The following is a 17,429-nucleotide window of genomic DNA, read 5'->3' as shown; positions in this document are numbered from 1 at the left end:
ACCTCGAGCTCGGAGCTGAAACTTATGTCGGTGAAGACCTCCTCTTCCTCGCTGGCTGGCTGCACCTGGGGATGCCCCTCCCTGAATATGTCGGGAGGGTCGTCAGTGACTCTGTAGGACATCTTGAAGTAACCTGCTCTATAATCCTGTAGTGTATTTTTGGATTGGAAAGACTTGCATGCGTCACAGTCTGCATTGCACTTGGGGGACAAGAACAAGTTGCACACTGAGTGCTGGTCCGCACGGGGGTACTTTGCATGGCAACATGGACAGTACCGAAAAGTTGTGCATTTCATCACCAGTTGGGCAGTGATGGGAACTGAGATGGAGTTTGAAGGTGGGCCCCAAAGGGGCTGCGGTCGAACCAGCGAGGTTTTTAGTCAATGCGTAAATGGGAAAACATTAATATAAACAATACCGACAGAAGGGACTGAAAGTGGAACTGAAGATTGAACCATAACAGTTGAAAATGGAGTGAAGGTACACGTTCCCACCCAATGGCAGAGAGAAAACAATCTAACAATGGAGCCAACACCCAAGCGCATTATCACAGATAGGAAGAGTCACCCTAACCAGTGTCTCAATAGACTTCTTTGAAGAAAAACAACTTGCACAACTCTGGAATCAAAACTAGATGACCTAAGTATGCAGAGGATATGAATATACAGTCACACATGTTTCGAACACATCTTTACAGATTAAAATACCCTTATGAAAAAGCTGCTACATTCGGGGATGCTTGTGTAAAAGCTAGATTGGCTTTAAAAGGGCATGATCGAATAACTACTGGAATGTAAAAAAAAAAAAAAAAAAAAAAAAATGCATTTCCCTCCTCCGAACAGGCGCTGTAAGCTGAGCTTCCAGCACCGGAGGGAAAGCCTCTGATGAGGTCAGCGTGCAAAAGCGCGCTGATGTCAGACGCCACAGGGGGGGTTACAGGGGTGGGCGTGGTGGAAGGGGAAGCGATTCCCCTTCCATCCCTGCCCAGGGGAGGGGTGTGCCTGGCCATCGGGGGGAGGCACTAGCACTCTCCCCAGGGGCCCATAGCAGGACGAGGTGATCTCGTCCCAGGCACAGTAGGGGTTAATGAGCATCTGAGATAATGGTTTCATAGGTAGGAACAGTTTGTCATTTCCACTGCACTGGGGCACCAAACGGGCATGGGCAAAGGAAAGAATACAGTAGGCAAAAAAATGACTGGCTATTACGACATGAACTTCATTATGTGTTCAGAGTATTGTTTTTTGTTGATACAGCACAATTTTAGTTTTATTAAAATGCATTTATTTTTTTAAATCTAATTATGGTAGCCTTTAACTTTCGAATTGCTCAATATTTCACCTTGGACATGCAATCAATTCCAGAATTATGTGAATTTCTAAACTACCTGCAGCTATGAAACATACTTTTCCAGTTTCTGTAGTTGATTCATTAACAATTGGATCACCCAATTACCTGATGTTATTTTTAAAAATGTATGTGAGTTCTACTTACCTGAAATCTGCTGTTGCTGCAAATGATTCTTGTTCTGTGATCGAGAAAACACAAAGGAAACCCTCTCCGCTTCGGAAGTAGTTATCTCGAATAGCTGCATAATCCTCCTGACCTGCAGTGTCCAAAATATCAATCTGAACTTCTTCTCCATCCAGAACAACTTTCTTTCTGTAGCTGTCCGCTTTAGTAGGCTCATAATCTTCAACAAACTGGTTAGCAGGAAAGATAAATATTTAAGGTGCTGTTACAATGACAAGCAAGATACTGTTAGAATTTACATACTCTAAGTAATAACCTGAAACAAGCTGAAAAACAGTTAACTTGTATACCCGAACTGTGTACTGAAACATAAAATAACATATAAAGAAATTACCATTGTAGAGATTCAGATTCCCTTAGTAATGGCTCTCTCCCCTTCAAAACTGCTTTGGAGATGAGCTGCAAAGCAGAATGAATGCACAGCACTCGAAGAGATGCTTCAATTTTATCATTGGTTTAGTTTCTGCACGTAGGCCTCCTCCAGTGCCAGGACCACTGCCTAACCAATAACATGTTGTTCATGCAACTCCTCAGTAAACTTGAAGATAAAAAGGCAATTGACCAGGTATTGCGATTTGGTGTTGAAAACACACTCAGAAAATTCAAACAGCTATACTGTCGCTGAGTGCATGGGTGTGCTGAAATGTATAAATGAATTGAATAATGTGTATAACACATTGAAGCATAATCTGAAAGTTCATGTTGCACTTTGACGTTCTAATAGTCTTAATATCGGCTGATAACTTATACTATTTGTTGGATAATATTTTGCTATTTTTATTGTGTGTGACTATTTTTAAGCGTGCCTTGAAACATCGATATTCCCTTCTTGATACAAATAAAATAGATATAGAATATACAAATTAATGAACAAGTTAACATTACCAGGGGCATGTTAAACTGGTTTACATTTTCAGCACTCCGTTTTTACACTGTATGAGGGCTTTGATCGCTGCCATTTAAACATCAGAATGCAGCCCTATTTTATACAATAATGTAAGGAAATGCCTTCTTTTGTATGGTCACCATAAGCTTTTAGACTGAAGCTGCTGGTTTTTCAACTCATGCACCAGGCCTGCTACCCAGACCTCAGTGTTGGTTTCCTTACCTTTCAACTGGTCTGTCGAATTGGCTTTTACTCAGTTAGCTAAGGTAACTTACCTGTAAGCCCCTGGTAAATGGTCCCCTGGGACTGCAGCACTGGTTGCGCCAACCTGGGTGTGACAAGTACAACAAGGCATCCAGCCTGCCATTTGCAGGCTGGAAGAGCAGTTGAAACCGCTAGCTTGGCTTTGCCATTTAAAGGAATAGAAAAGCCAGACATCTGCATGGTATATGTCTAAGTCACCCGAATTGCAGGCCTATCAAGTCCCAGGGCAGCGTGCAACATATTCCATGGGCAGAACATGAAAGTTCTGATGGCCTTACTGGCAAATAAGAGTTATGCATTACCCCCACCCCCCCCAGCTGTGCCAGCTCTGGAACAGTGCTACCCAAGTGGGTTAATCAAGACACCAAACAACTTGTTACATTAAGCCAGACTTAATTCTCAGGTCGAAATTAATGTAACAAGTTGTAGTGTGCAACTTTAGAAAATTGCCACTTGGTTGCCTTAGTCCCCTGTGACCATACCAGTTGTGCAAGGAGTTCTGTTGCGGAGCACCATAACCACCAGTGTTTGCAATTTATTCATTCTATTTAAGAGCAGAGTTTTAAAATATAAAGAATGACAAAGTAAACCTCTTGTTTGATGCAATAATAACTTTCTACTTAAAGGCTTAAACCTCTCAAAACACAGAGTTATTTCACAGAAACGGACAGCCTGAACATGTAATCAAACTATTTAACAGCTGATTACAGAAGCAGTTCAACTCCAAGACAAGGAATGGGCCGAAGCATTAACATTAATTCTATTTCTATTGTGGGGCTCAGTCTTGGACAGGATTCAGTCCTTATCTGGTAAAAGCAACAAGTCTCAAAGTGGGTTTTGCTACAAGTGGTTGGACATACATTAGTAGACTATGTGGTGCAAATATAGAATGGCTGCCACAGCATCTCAGAGAACGTTTGAGAGCATTAAAAAAAACTCAGGAAGCAAGAAATGTCCTATAACAAAGAGAAAGGGACCATGTGAGAACAATTTCAAAAGGGACTGAATAGCAATACTCCTACTGACAGAACACAAACTGCAGACATAATGACATGGGCCATATGAGTTAAATGATTCAACTGGGAAGGCTTCTAATGTAGTAGCAGAACAATTTGTAAAATGTAAATTCACGTTTATCAAGTTTAACAGTTAAAATAAACGTGGTTTGACTGGCAACCTGAAAAAAGTAAAGTGTTGTAATGTAATAGGTATGTTTGACCACTGACTTTGTGTTGCATCACTTTGTATATTAGTTGTTAAGTATTCACCAGTTGCAGATCGCATTTTGAATTCAGTTTAGCTGCCTATTTACTTTGTGTGTTAGACATTGCAGTTGAGCTGTGTTTTTCCACATGGTAAACTGAGCTTGCTTTTCTTATTGCTCTCTCACCGAACAGTTAGTCAGTCAACATAATAAGAAAGTACAGTGCAGGGAACGGTGCGGCCTTGGGAGGAGAGCCTTGAGAATCTGGCCAATTTTCAATGTTTTTCTTCCAACTCTGACCTATAGTAGCCGGCATGCTTGAATATTTCTCTTTCATCGGAAGGGTTTTTCCAGAAAGCCCTTTCGGTTCATTAAAGGTATAAAATGGTGACCCTGCTCAGTAGCGAAGCAATTTCCAAGACCTCGGTCAGGATTGGACGTCAAATGCCTGACACTTGTCCCGTGAGTGTAGATATCTTTCTCGCAGTTGAACTTGCTGGCATGAGAAAGATGAAGAGCTTGGCAGGCCCTACGGTGATTAATTTTTACTTTATTCTTTGCTTTGCAATTATGCTATAATATAATCACATATATTTGCTGTGTACACTGCAGTTAAGAAACACTGATATATTTTCGTTTCACTGCTGTGACTATTTTTAAACCTGTGCTTTCGACCTACTAATATTTTTAAACCTGTGCTTTCGACCTACTAATCTCCTTCATTTTTTAGGAACCTCGTGGTGAAATAATAATAAATGTCTTCTTTGAACTAAGAAGTGCATTCCAGAGATTTTTGTCAGCTCGGTCATCAGTGAAAGCAAAGCAAGTGTCTTTTATTCTATGAGCCAATAAATACAATGTATTTTCCTCAGCAAGATCAGAATGAAATATTTATCTTATAGACCAGGGGTCTTCATTCTTGGGAGGTGGGCTCAAGTGATCGGGGAGGGGGATTGCATTTGAAAAAATGCAAACTTAACTGCAATAGGCCTAGACATGCTTAAACATAGCTAACTTAATAGAATAATTGTAAAAAATTCTGAGGAGCCCCCTTCTCCACTCCCCCCACTGTTGTAGACTATTAAACATTTTCTGAGGTTAAAACACTTATCCAGGCTGCTCTACTAGGAAAAGTGAGTTCTGTCTGCTCTTCACTGCCAGGCGTTGTACACACACACACACACACACACACACACACACACACACACACACACACACACACACACCACACACACACACACACACACACAGAACTTACAGGAAATTGCTACAAAGAGGCATAATTTAACCCTTCAAAAGTGTTCACCCACTGCAAGTGTACCAAATCCAAACAGATAGGTAGGTCTGGATCAGACAGACAGCCATACTTGACATACTGAGTGCCAAGAATCAATTACGTAATGTAATGGCTTTGAAATGCCTTGTCCATCAGTATGTTATGATCTAACCAAATAAGGGAGTTGGTATTTTCTTAAATGTATTAAATTAAAAATAACAAGGGACGCCCAACGAAACACCAGGAGGCAAAATCTATCACATATTTTCAGCATAACTTGATGTGTAAAAACAGAAACCGATGCCAGTGTGTCAGCCTAAAACTAGAGTGCTGTCATGTCTAAAGGCAGGGCCACTGCTGAATTAGCATGGCAGTACTGGGGAGCTACTAGTGAGGAAATGGTTTTCCAGACCAGGGTGAAACCTGAGAAGATAATCCAGAACATGAGGTATCTGCAGGGAGGTATACCCATCAGAAGGACATGGCATGCCTTGCATCGTTATTGAGCATGAGTAGGTGTGACAGAGAAGCACAAGTTATCATTTGAAAAAACATTCAGTCTGTACTCCCTTTTTCTGGAAAATGGAGTGAAGGATGCTCCTTTTTCACTGGGAGGTCTTGCCTTCAGAAGTTTCGGAGTAAGGTTGTGGCTGACTAACTCCTCAATGACATAGGATTATTCTTCGGTGAGGGATCTCCCTGAATGAAGCCCTAACATTAGGCTGGGAGCAGAGAAGAGCTTTCACAAGAAGCCTGACACAGATTATTCTATGCCCTCCTTTCCTGTTTTACTGACAAAAATGTAGTTATTTTAGCTTGAGACAAAATAGTCTTTCTTGATAAGATCCATTGTCAGTGGTTCTTAATCTGTGGTATGGGGACCCCTAAGGGGTCAGTGAACCCTACTCAGGTGCTATTCTGTGACTGTCCAGAAAATTAAATATTAACCGATTATTGAATTGTATAGGAATTAAAAAAAGCAAACTATAAAAATGAAAAATTTTAAACGCTCTAAGTGTGACGGAATTTGAAATCGGAGGCTAAAAATCAAGTTAGTATCCTCATATTGATTCGTGGGAGCAGCTGAAGTGCATCAAACTATACACTGTGTGGCCTCAGTCAGAATTTAGAAAAGCTCCAACTGTCCCTTTAGTATTTCTTTTCATATTTGTGAATGTTTCATAATTTGTTTGAGGAGTGTTTTTTTCTTCCTGTATTTTAAGTTTTTTTTTTTGTTGATGTTCAAATCAAAAATGCCTATGCAGAAATCACCGGCTTCCAATAAAGATTCAGGGGTGGGTCCCCGGATTCCAGTGATAATTGAGTGTCCACAAAAGCCAAAGGTTAAGAAACATCGCATTATATGATTTAGATTTTTTCCAAAGGCAGTCATAATAATGATTTGTTTAATACGTTTATCAATTTCATACGTTCTTAATGAAAACATTGTTTACCTCATCATACATGAATTGCAGTGTTAAAGCTGACTTTCCAACACCGCCACTGCCAACCATGATGACCTTGTGTAAAGCCAAGGAGTTCTGACCTTTAGCCTTGTTCGAAGCCATCTTGGAAACACAGATGTATCACAAAAAGGATACAAGGTGATCTAAGAAGAAAAAAGGAAATACATAAACCAGTTACAGGTGACTGCATCTGAGTTGCTACTCAAGAGGCACATCTTCTTAAACACTTAAAAATATTATTGTGCACACTACTTTAGCTTGCAAGCTGGTACATCGTTCGTGTTAAGAGTTTGTGACTCTACAGCAATTTCGGTAAATGGGCTACATTCTCCTACACTGGATTTAAAAAAAAAAAAAAATGAAATATTCTAAAAGAAGTGGCACAGTAATTTGACTTCTTCATTTTACAATGTTGTTTCTTCTGTATCACCACACTCATTCCCTATTTCCCACAATCTTTTCACTGGACTCCATAAGCACAGAGGTAACAGCATTAAGAGTATTAGAACCCGAGCAGCCCCAAAAGTGAGTTGAGGGGAGTATATCAAGTGTTATGTATGAGCCAATGCGATGCAAGAAGGAACTGTGGGAAATCTGGGTCACACAAGAACAGTTACTTACCACACTTAAGTTCAGTTTTCCAGAGTTATCTTTCATATATTCACATGAGACTCTCGCTCCTCCCCAGTCAGAGGCTCCTTTATTACATACTCTCTTACATTTGTGCTTTGAAATCTGAGCTATGGTGTCCTAAAGGGGGGGAGGGGCGTAGTGGAGTTGGCACTTCCACCTCACTCGCTAAAGTTCAGTTTGCTTCAAATGAGGTGGATGTGCTATTAAACGTGCTGAGACATATGGGCATTTTAACATTGTTTACTGCTATTTAGACTACAGGGATTCTTAGCCTGACCACAGGGAATGATTCAAACATGTGAATAAATGAACTATACGTGTTTAACTTGGAAAGGAAGACAGACAGGCGTCCCCAGGCCCAAATGTAAATAAAAATGGAGCCCTTTTAAATGAGGGGGTCCTAAGTAAATTAAGCTATAGAAACAACAGAAACCTCCTTTCAAACAATAAATTATTTAAAAATGAGAATAATGCGAAAATACCTATTTATCTAGGAACATCAATGTAGCTACGTAAGGGAAGAGTCATTTTGTGACCCCTCTGCAACTATTTACATGCAAGGAAGATGTCATAACCTTTGTCCCTCAGCATCTTTTAATATTCTGCTTGAGAGCTGTAGCGCAGCAGTTACAGCGACTGCCTTGGGAGCTGGAAATCTGGATTTGACTCTTACCATCGGCCCAACGAGCTGCGATACTGGGGAAATTGTTTAATCTCCCCGTGCCCATGGACAGCGCCTTGAGACCCTCACAGGTGATATGCCACGCAATATGAATCTACATTTCAATTGGAGATGCTGAAAGAGTGAAAACAAAAACTAAAAACACAGCTCTCGAAATCCTGTTAATTTTCTGTTCCTACCACTGGCTGGAAGTTATTTTTGGTGAACCCTTAGTGACATTCAGGGTTTTAACTGTCAGACATCTAAAACACACAAACTGGTGCTATCTTGTCTGATAGTTTAATTTAATTAAACACAACAATCTTATGACCACTGTTTTTTTTGTTGTTGGGGAAAGCACTGGTTCTGAAGTTCTAGTGTAAAAGTGGACACACAAAATTAAATATGAATACATAGGCTACTTTTTTTTTCCTCATTTACTGAACATTTTTTCATGCTGCTGTCATGCTATATTAAGCAATTTTGTCATAGTTGGGCATGAAAATTACATGCCAAGTTGGGCACGGTAGTGCTTGATAAACCCAAAGAAGCTAGCAAAGCTACTCTGATGTGGTGGGTAGTTCATCCATGCGCCAAAGCAGCAAACATACTACTAGCAGAAGAAGGGGAGACTGATGCATCGACGCTTACCTCAGCCCTGGTCTTTCATCACAGCTAGGAAGTCCCGCCTCCTCCTGTTGACAACCCCATTTAAAGACAAAGATCACAGTAGCCTTTAACCCTATATGTGCGGGCGTCGGCCACTGGCCGACACCCACACTCCCTCCCTGGTGCGGTTAACTACCAGTGGCCGACACCAGGGAGGGGGTTAAAAATCCCCCCCCCCGTTGGAGATGCGGAACAACTTCCGCGTCTCAATCCCTCCCGCCCCTTTGTGACGTCAGCAGTCACTTTTTTTTCCCCCAACCGAAGCATAAGCGGATCAGGTAAGAGTCCTCTTCTGCTCCAGTGGGGGAAAAAAGGCCAAAACGGCCTCCCCAAATGCCAGGGAGGCATCGATTGAAAGGGGAGTCCTCTCCCCTTTCCATCGATGCCTCCCTGGCACAGTTTCCTGGCCATGGATCACAGCGCGGCTGCGATCCATGGCCAGGAAACGCCCCTAGACACCAGGGATCTTCTTTGGGGGCATTATTTATTTTTTTATATCGGTATCGGCTTTGTCACTATCTAGCTCGGCGAGGATAGCACTGTGCTAATCCTATGCTTAAAGACTTCGCTAGATAAGCAGACATTTGAGGTGAGCAAATCTAGAGTGTCGCTGGAGTTGCAGGGTGCTCCTTGCTAGAGCAGCTCTCCACCTAAAATTGGGAACTTCCCAGAGTTCTCCTTTGTTTTGTGTATATATATATATATATATATATATATATATATATATATATATATATATATATATATATATATCTCATCTATATATCTCTCTCTCTATATATATTTTATTTTTTTCAGGTCGAGCATTGCAGCGCGCGTGCGCTGCTTTTTTTTTTTTTTTTTTTAGATGTTGGTGTGTATCTGGGATTCTAACAACACCCACCTCACGCCCATCACTACCACTCGTTCGTGGGTTTGCCCTTCAAAAATCCTTTGATTACATTGGTAAATGGTTTACCTTTGTCCCTCCTTGGGGAGGTTTTGTTGCCGCCTTGGCCATCGCCCCTGGTACATGGCTAATTGCACTTTTGCCGTTACGTTTAACTGCAAGCGAACTTCTTTTCCTTTTGTGTATCTCTTCACCTGATGCTCATGGTGGTCGTGGCGCTGTAAATCGGCTCCTTTATGTGAAAGTGTTTAACTTTCAATTTATGTGGCAAGAAAAGTCGGATTAGGAGTTTATAACGCTATTAGCTCTAACTCGAGCAGATGCGAGACCCATTGCATTGTAAATGCTTGTTTTTCTTTTGTGTGTTGTTTTCTGGGAGCCACAATTGGCCCCCCAGGGAAACCACACATACATAAAAGAGATATATATATATTATATATATATATATATATAGGCAAACTATTTCACCGCACTCCACGAGGACCGTGGTTATTGACTGCAATAAAATACACGTTTATTTGTACCTCGTGGAGTGCAGTGAAATTTTTCGGCATTACATAATTTCGAGATTGGTCTTCTGTCAATGGGCACCAGCAGTGGAGTGCGCTGCCCAGCAACCCTTCAACCACTTTGTTTCTAAACATATATATATATATATATACATACATATATACACAACGCAAATTGGTTAAAAGATTGTTGCGCAGCGCACTCCACTGCCGGTGATGGAGGAGAGCAACCTCGAAAATATTTTGTGAGCAAGAATCTCGCCGCACTCCACAAGGTTCAAATTGACATGTTTTATTGCAAGTATAAACAATGAAAGAAAAGAGGGACTCATTTACCATGATCAAGACTCCTTGAGAGTCGAAACGCGTAGGTGGCCATTGCTTCCAATAAAACATGCCAATTTGAACCTCGTGGAGTGCGGTGAGATTCTTGTTCCATATATATTATATATATATATATATATATATATATATATATATATATATATATATATATATATATATATATATATACACACACACACACACACACACCTTTTCTGTAGTGGCAGTTGCCATAAAGTAGCGCAGATGGTTTATTGTCCTGCTGCAAAGGATATACATTTATATGTATTTAGCTGAGTGGATTAGTTAAGGCAAGCGTTACCTGCGGTTTAAAAAATGTTTTATGCCTGGGGGACTATGGAGATATGAGTGGCACTTTTGCTGGGTAGTACTGAGGGAATTAAAAGAGGAGGTAATGGGAGGCAGAGCACCAAAAATGACTGTTGCACTGAGTGCCACCAGCACTGAAGTCTGTGATGATGGGTATGTGGTAAGGTGAAGTAATACATTCTTTTTTTTTTTTTCCAGTGTTTTCAGAGAATCTGCAGAATTGGAGAAAGCGAAGGGTAAGGTGACGACATTTCCTATTGTACACAACAAACATACCCACGAGCAATTTTGTGACTATCTGCCTTCTACGTAGGCTAGTAATTTAGAGGGACAGTTTAGCCAGTAGCAGAGATGGCGTCTCATTGGATGACTGCTGATCAAGCCCTAACTCGGGTTATGGAGGACAGTTCTGATGTAGGCTCAGAGACAGACAGCAGACACTGAGACAGCATCTGAGGGAGAGGACAATGGGGCAGAATCTGGGAGTGATTTTTCAGTCGGCGGAGTCCCATCCGACGACACCTCTTCCAGTGAGTCTGAAGTAGACAATGACGACAGCCGTGCTGTCCCTTCGCAAGCACATTCTGGGCAGCGGGACCACATTGGGTTAGCCGGACCCAGAGAGCACGTGCTTGCGGCCGCAAGCACAGAGAGTGTGCTCTCTTGGCAGCTCCCCTGTTTAGTTCAGCCCCAAATTCCACCTTTTACTGGCGACGCTGGATGTAAAGTCGATACAGCTAACTTTTTGCCAGTCGACTACATCTATATATTTTTGGATGTTGACTTCCTTCAGAAAATTGTGCAGCAAACAAAATTTGCGTGCAGACCAATTTCTGAGGGAGCGCGGAGGCACTCTAGGGCCACGTTCTAGGGCACACCAGTGGACTCCTACTTCGCTGGCGGAGTTGAAGATACTTTTGGGCCTTACGCTCAAAAAAGGGTTAGTGCAGAAACCCACCTTGCAGTCCTACTGGACGACTCGCATGGTTTGGGTAACTCCCATCTTCGCACCATACATGAGCAGAGATAGTTTTTTGCTACTGCAGCGCATGCTGCATTTCAATGACAATTCTGCTGCATTGCCCCGGGACCATCCAGGTCATGACAGGTTGTTCAAAATTCGGCCTGTTGTGGAACATTTGTCTGTCAGGTTTCCAGAGATCTATACTCCTGGAAAGAATATAGCAGTCTATGAGTCCTTGATCCTGTACAAAGGACAACTGCTTTTCAGACAGTACATTGCGAGCAAAAGAGCTCGCTATGGCATAAAGCTGTACATGCTGTGTGAGAGCTCTTCTGGCTATGTGTACAGCTTGAGAGTGTATACAGGGAAGGATTCTACCCTAAACCCTGTAGGTTGCACTCCCACGTTAGGGGTCACAGGTAAGACTGTATGGGAACTTGTCCAGCCACTTAGAGCTGTTCAGTGAGCTCTACAAAGCTGGCACTGTGGCCTGCGGTACAGTTCGTTGTAACCGCAAAGGATTCCCGCAGGAGCTTGTTTGCAAGAAGCTCCAGAAATCAGAGAGTACTGCATTGCATTCTAACAAACTGCTTGCAGTTAAGTTCTTAGATAGGCGTGATGTATACGTGCTCACTACAATTCATGATGAGAGCACTTCTCCCATCACGGTTTGGGGTCAGATGGCCGAAGTCCACAAGCCCATCTGTATACTTGATTACAATAAGTACATGGGCAGAGTGGACAAGAACGACTAGGTTTTTCAACCATACAATGCGTCGTAAAACTCGCACTTGGTACAAGAAACTGTTTACCCACCTGATTCAGATGGCAACATATAAATGCGTATGTTGTTTACTGTCAGACAACCATAGGAAGACTCATGACTTTCCTTGACTTCCAGTTGTCTGTAATTGAAAGCCTCACTGCTGTTACAGAAGCAGCAGCAGCCTCCACCTCATATGTTCTGGAGGATGTGGCAAGGCTACAGGAGCGACACTTTGCTGATCGCATTCCTAAAACACCCAAAAAGGATCGTCCATGTTGTCGCTGTAAAGTCTGCTTGAAGCATGGAAAGCAGCAGAAGCGTCGGTATTACTGTCCCCAGTGTCCTTCACAACCAGGCCTCTGTATCTCTACTTGCTTTACGTTATATCATACTAAAGCAAAGTTCCGGGAAATCGACTGAGGTTGAGCTGCCGTTAGGTAATCCTTTCAGTGGCAGTGCATGGATACCAAACGTCCATGGGCCATTGCTTCGTTAGGCAAGGAGCCACAGAATTTTACTTCATCATGGACTTCCTTTTGGACTGCTTGAGAGCGAAATCCACCGTCAGAACGTGGTCGGTGTTCTGTTCAATTAACATGCATTATATTCCCCCTACTGCATATACTAGTGGACAGAACATATGCCACGGAGTACCCTTTCTTCACCAGCATGTCTACCGTACTTTCAATGGTAGATACGCTCTCTCAGTTCGAGGAATCACTTTGTATGCCATACTTGGAAACCCCCAACTTGCATCCACAAACTAGTATAGATTCACTTGGCAATTATACAGGATTAGCCAAGACTCTGAGGAGAACAGAGACATGAATGGGTAAGGAAAGCTTATGGTAGGAGTGCCTTCACAGGGTTATTGCACAGGTAGAAGGCAGATAGTAAAAGGTAGTACAGATGTACATCATCTACACCTATGGATTCAAACCCATTGGTGCCATCCCAGCACTGAAGGAGAATGACTTGTATAGGTCAGTGTTTGACCTGCTTTTCATGTTCATCCTCCATCAGAACTTAGTAGATGTTCAGTTTGCTGTATAAGTGCATTACAGTCACATCACTGCACATAATGTTGGCTGGGACATATGCTACGTTCTCATGGACTCCCCTATGTACCAAACACTACCCTTTTTCATAGCCTATGACCTTCTCTTTAGGGAACATCATGAGAAATCCCCAGCATGTCTCCCTTAGTTTCAAAGGTAGATATGCTCTCTCAGTTCGAGGAATCGCTTTGTACGGCATACTCGGACACCCCCAACTTGCATCCACAAACTGGAAGGAGTTGGATTTAGCACAGAGTGCGTTAAAGGCGCATGAAAAACATGTCTTCCCGAGCCTCAGGTGGCTGTCACAGGAGTCATTAGTAAAGGTTTGTTACGCATGCATTTGGTAATGTTAAGGAAGAAGGAGGCAGTTACTTGACAGGTGGCAAAATGTAGTCAAACGTATTGTTGCGTGTGAATGTGATGGGCCCTTGTCTGGCAGCGGTAAGTTAATGTGAGTGCAGTGATTGGTTGGATTGGCCCCGTAGCTGGCGATATGAAAGGGACGTTTGTTCTGTGTGAATGGACCATAAAGACGTTGGCGCCTGAACGCGGCTTTATGGCCCACCTTCAGAAGGCTTGGTTTCAATATTCAGATACTTTGATAAGTATTCATGCTTTGAAACCATAATTTCTGGAGGTGCTAAAACCAACCAGTGTGAGTGGTGGGTTAACTTTAACAAACTAGTACCAGGGGAATCCAAGGGTGCAGAGAGAGGGAGGGGGGAGAGGGGAAGGATGCGGGGCCCAGCAGCTAAGAGTTTAAAACCCGCTCAACAACAACATTTTAAAACGTTTATTTTTCAAACCACTGAACTGATTTACAAAAAAAAAAAAAAAAAAAAAAAAAAAAGGAAGAACACCTTACTTGCAAGTTTAGTTTGGTGTAAAAGCATCAGCACTGTAGATGTGAAAAAATTCATATGGGAGCTAAAAATGGGAAAGATCACCTGTTTATCGGCCCACACTTTCCCTCCCTAATTTTTCTCCTGTAGACAGTACAAGGATGTTGCATGCCCAAACCGCTGAAATAAGAAGACAGAGTTTTGTACTATCCGTCCATTGGGTCATAAGCAATGTTCCCTCTAATTGTTTTCCTCTATGTGAGGCAATACAGATGCTCTGTGCACTGAAGCCACGGATGCATGAATTGAAGACAAGCAGCAACTTAATATACAAGTATGTGAAGTCTACATGCTACCAAAATCAGTGGTGTAGCAAGGGTGCCACGAGTCCTGAGGCAGACCAGAATAAATTGACCCACTTGCCTCTGGGTTGGTATTAAAAGACAGCCTTTTCAAGAAAGCATTGGGCTTTTTGAACCCCTGGGCACTGGTGCCATTGCATCTGGTGCCTCAATCTTTTTACCATTTGTTCTCTTCTTGCCTCCCTTATCACTTCTTCGCACATTTACTTACCCATGTCCACTTAAACTGTCTCACTTGCTTATCATCACGATCTTCTCTCTTCTAGCTTGTGTCTTCTAATTGCTTCTTACCCCTTCCCCATTTTCATTTCTCCCTTTAAGCTCTCCTGCACTTCTCTCATATCCTGTCTCTTCTGAAGTTAATCTTTTCTAACCCTTCTCTCTCCTCCAGCCTCCCTCTAATTTCACTGTCCCTTGCACCCTTACTCGATCAAATATATATTTGAACGTGCTTCTCTTTAACACCTCAGTCCTCTTCTTATCTCCACCTCCTAGTTTGCCACCTCTCACGGTCTCTATTACCTTTTGATTACTCTATCTTCTTTGCCGTCCTTATTTACCCCCCTCTGTTCCTCTCCTTGCTACATTTCACCCCCTTTACCTCTTTTCTATTAATTTCTTGCTTAATCGGTTCTCCCTTTTTTATCTCACTACCTCATTTTGATAGCTCATCCTTTCCATACATGGACCAATTTATCTATTTTCAAATATCTCTTTTCCGCTCTCCTCCAAATCTCCTTCTTAACTCTATCTTTGTTATTATTTCTGGCCTTCTCACTTTTTCTCTTTTTATATCACGCACTTTCTTCCTTTCCATTCCGTTTCTATCTTATTTTTACATTTTCTACCCTCCAATCTTTCTTTTTTGTCTATTTTCACATGTCTCTCCTCTTTCTTTGTTCTCTCTCTCTAATTCAATTCCCATTCTCACCTTCTGTTCTAGGTTACTCCTTAATATTTCACCTACATATCTACCCTCTTTCTAGCCATCTCTTTTGCGTCACACCCTTCAGTTTTTTTTCCCATTTCTGTTGACTTCTCACCAGATTTATCACCTTCACCCAGTCTTTGTCCTCTTTTCTACCTCACGACAAGCCCTGTGCACAAAACTATTGAATAAAATGTACGTATAGCTTTTGCTGCAGTGTAGCCTCTGTTCGGGGTTTATCAGTACCTACTTGAAATCAGCGTCACTCTCTGCGACAATTACTTTTCACTAGCCCATTCCGGAGGAAGAAACTGCAGCCAGTGCAGAGCAGACTGGTACAGGCTCAGACTTGGCCCTGGTGCCTTTTCACTAGCTGCAGTAAGAATAGCCACACCACTACCTAACCACTAAAGATCACAGAACAGGGAGGCACTCCCTAGCGCCCATGCTGCACTTGTCTAACCTCTACAATCCTCGTAAGATAATGGGGCAGGGGACATCAGTCAGAGCCAGATGCTGCTGCCACTATAAGGGTCTCATTCACATATCATCACTAGTGAGTTATAGAAGAGGTACACTGTTGTCACGGTCTCTGTTGTATTACATATTTCTTAACCCGCTGGACAAAGCTTTAATGTATTCTGATGTGCATTGCGCATCTGGGCATTCTTTTGGACTACATGGCTGAATACGATGTCATTTGTAGTGTGGCCAATATGGAAGGTTTGGGGTAAGGCGCAAAGTCCAAATAAGAGTCTAACATAGTGCCATGAACATTGCTGCATATAAGAATGAGGTGCCGCAGAGAATTTAAGTAAAAAGAGTAATGTGCAATTAGGTGAACTGGCACAGCTATGTTTTTAGTCACCTCTGAAAGTTTAGGTGTCTGTACATTTTTAGGATGATGATTTACCACTCTGCAAGAATCATGAATAAATAGTTACTTAACAGTATGAAAACCTGAAACATATCTATAGAAATCAAATGTCTGGCACAAACCATTTTCAATCATGCATCAGGAGACCCTTCTCTATAGCTCTCTCAATGCCTGATTTTACACAGAACAGCAACATTTGTTCGACATTTGGTAACCTTGCCGTAATAACACAAATCCTAATAATATTGACGAATACCATTTTAACAATTATGGCCCAGATTTATTAACACACTGTACTTGGTTTGCACCACAAAGGTGGCACAAACCCTGCACTATGTGTTGTGTTAGTGTGGGAAAGTGGATTACTGGTATTGCCACGTAGGTACCTAAACTTAGCAATAGGTCAAAAACCCCATCCAGTGATCGCCTCAGTAAATAAATCCCTGCCCATCCCTTGGCAGCTTGGCCCACGAGCAGTTAGGCTAAATTTAGGAGACAGGTGGGTAAAGCATTTAATATCAACAAAACAGTAAATAAATATAACACAATAAAGATCGAAAAGCAATTGATAAAAATAGAATAATATAATATTTGTGTCTTTAAAATAACACCAAAACGACACAAATCCACTGTAGGGAACCAAAGATGTGAATTTTTGAAGATTAAATGGAAAAAGTGCTTTCTAGCGCGTAAAAACGAAAAGCACTAACCAGGGACATCTGGCCGCACTCAACGGGACAAAGTCAAAATTTTAGGCCGACCGCAATGGAGCCCTGCACATTTACAAGGAGGGGGAGGCCTCGGTTAAAGTTTTACCTTTACACTTAGAAAATGTCTTCAGATTTTCTTCGACCAGGGCTAAGTCAGAAGTTGAGGCTGACAGCGATGGATCCCTTCTCAGGTACACTGCATAGGAGGACTCAGTTAAACTTTTACGCACTCAGAAACCGTTCTGGAGCTTTTCTTCCCCAACGGACAGTCCTCC

The 17,429-nt window shown here is 42.0% G+C and overlaps 1 protein-coding gene across 1 annotated transcript in view; it reads right to left on the bottom strand.

The window, feature by feature from the left end:
* The window catches only part of RALA (RAS like proto-oncogene A), a 100,246-nt gene that overhangs the window by 49,728 nt on the left and 33,089 nt on the right, over positions 1–17,429 (bottom strand). Inside the window, exons 2-3 of the mRNA XM_069215859.1 lie at positions 6,618–6,772; positions 1,495–1,703 (exon numbers count right to left, since the gene is read on the bottom strand). Coding sequence (XP_069071960.1) covers positions 1,495–1,703; positions 6,618–6,731 — 323 coding nt within the window. The 5' untranslated portion in view covers positions 6,732–6,772. The remainder of the gene's footprint in view (positions 1–1,494; positions 1,704–6,617; positions 6,773–17,429) is intronic.

This window comes from Pleurodeles waltl, chromosome 2_1 (assembly GCF_031143425.1).
Source record: "Pleurodeles waltl isolate 20211129_DDA chromosome 2_1, aPleWal1.hap1.20221129, whole genome shotgun sequence".
NCBI classification, from domain to species: domain Eukaryota; kingdom Metazoa; phylum Chordata; class Amphibia; order Caudata; family Salamandridae; genus Pleurodeles; species Pleurodeles waltl.
Note: the sequence above shows the minus strand (reverse complement) of the source record. Positions and strands in the feature narration are given on the sequence as shown.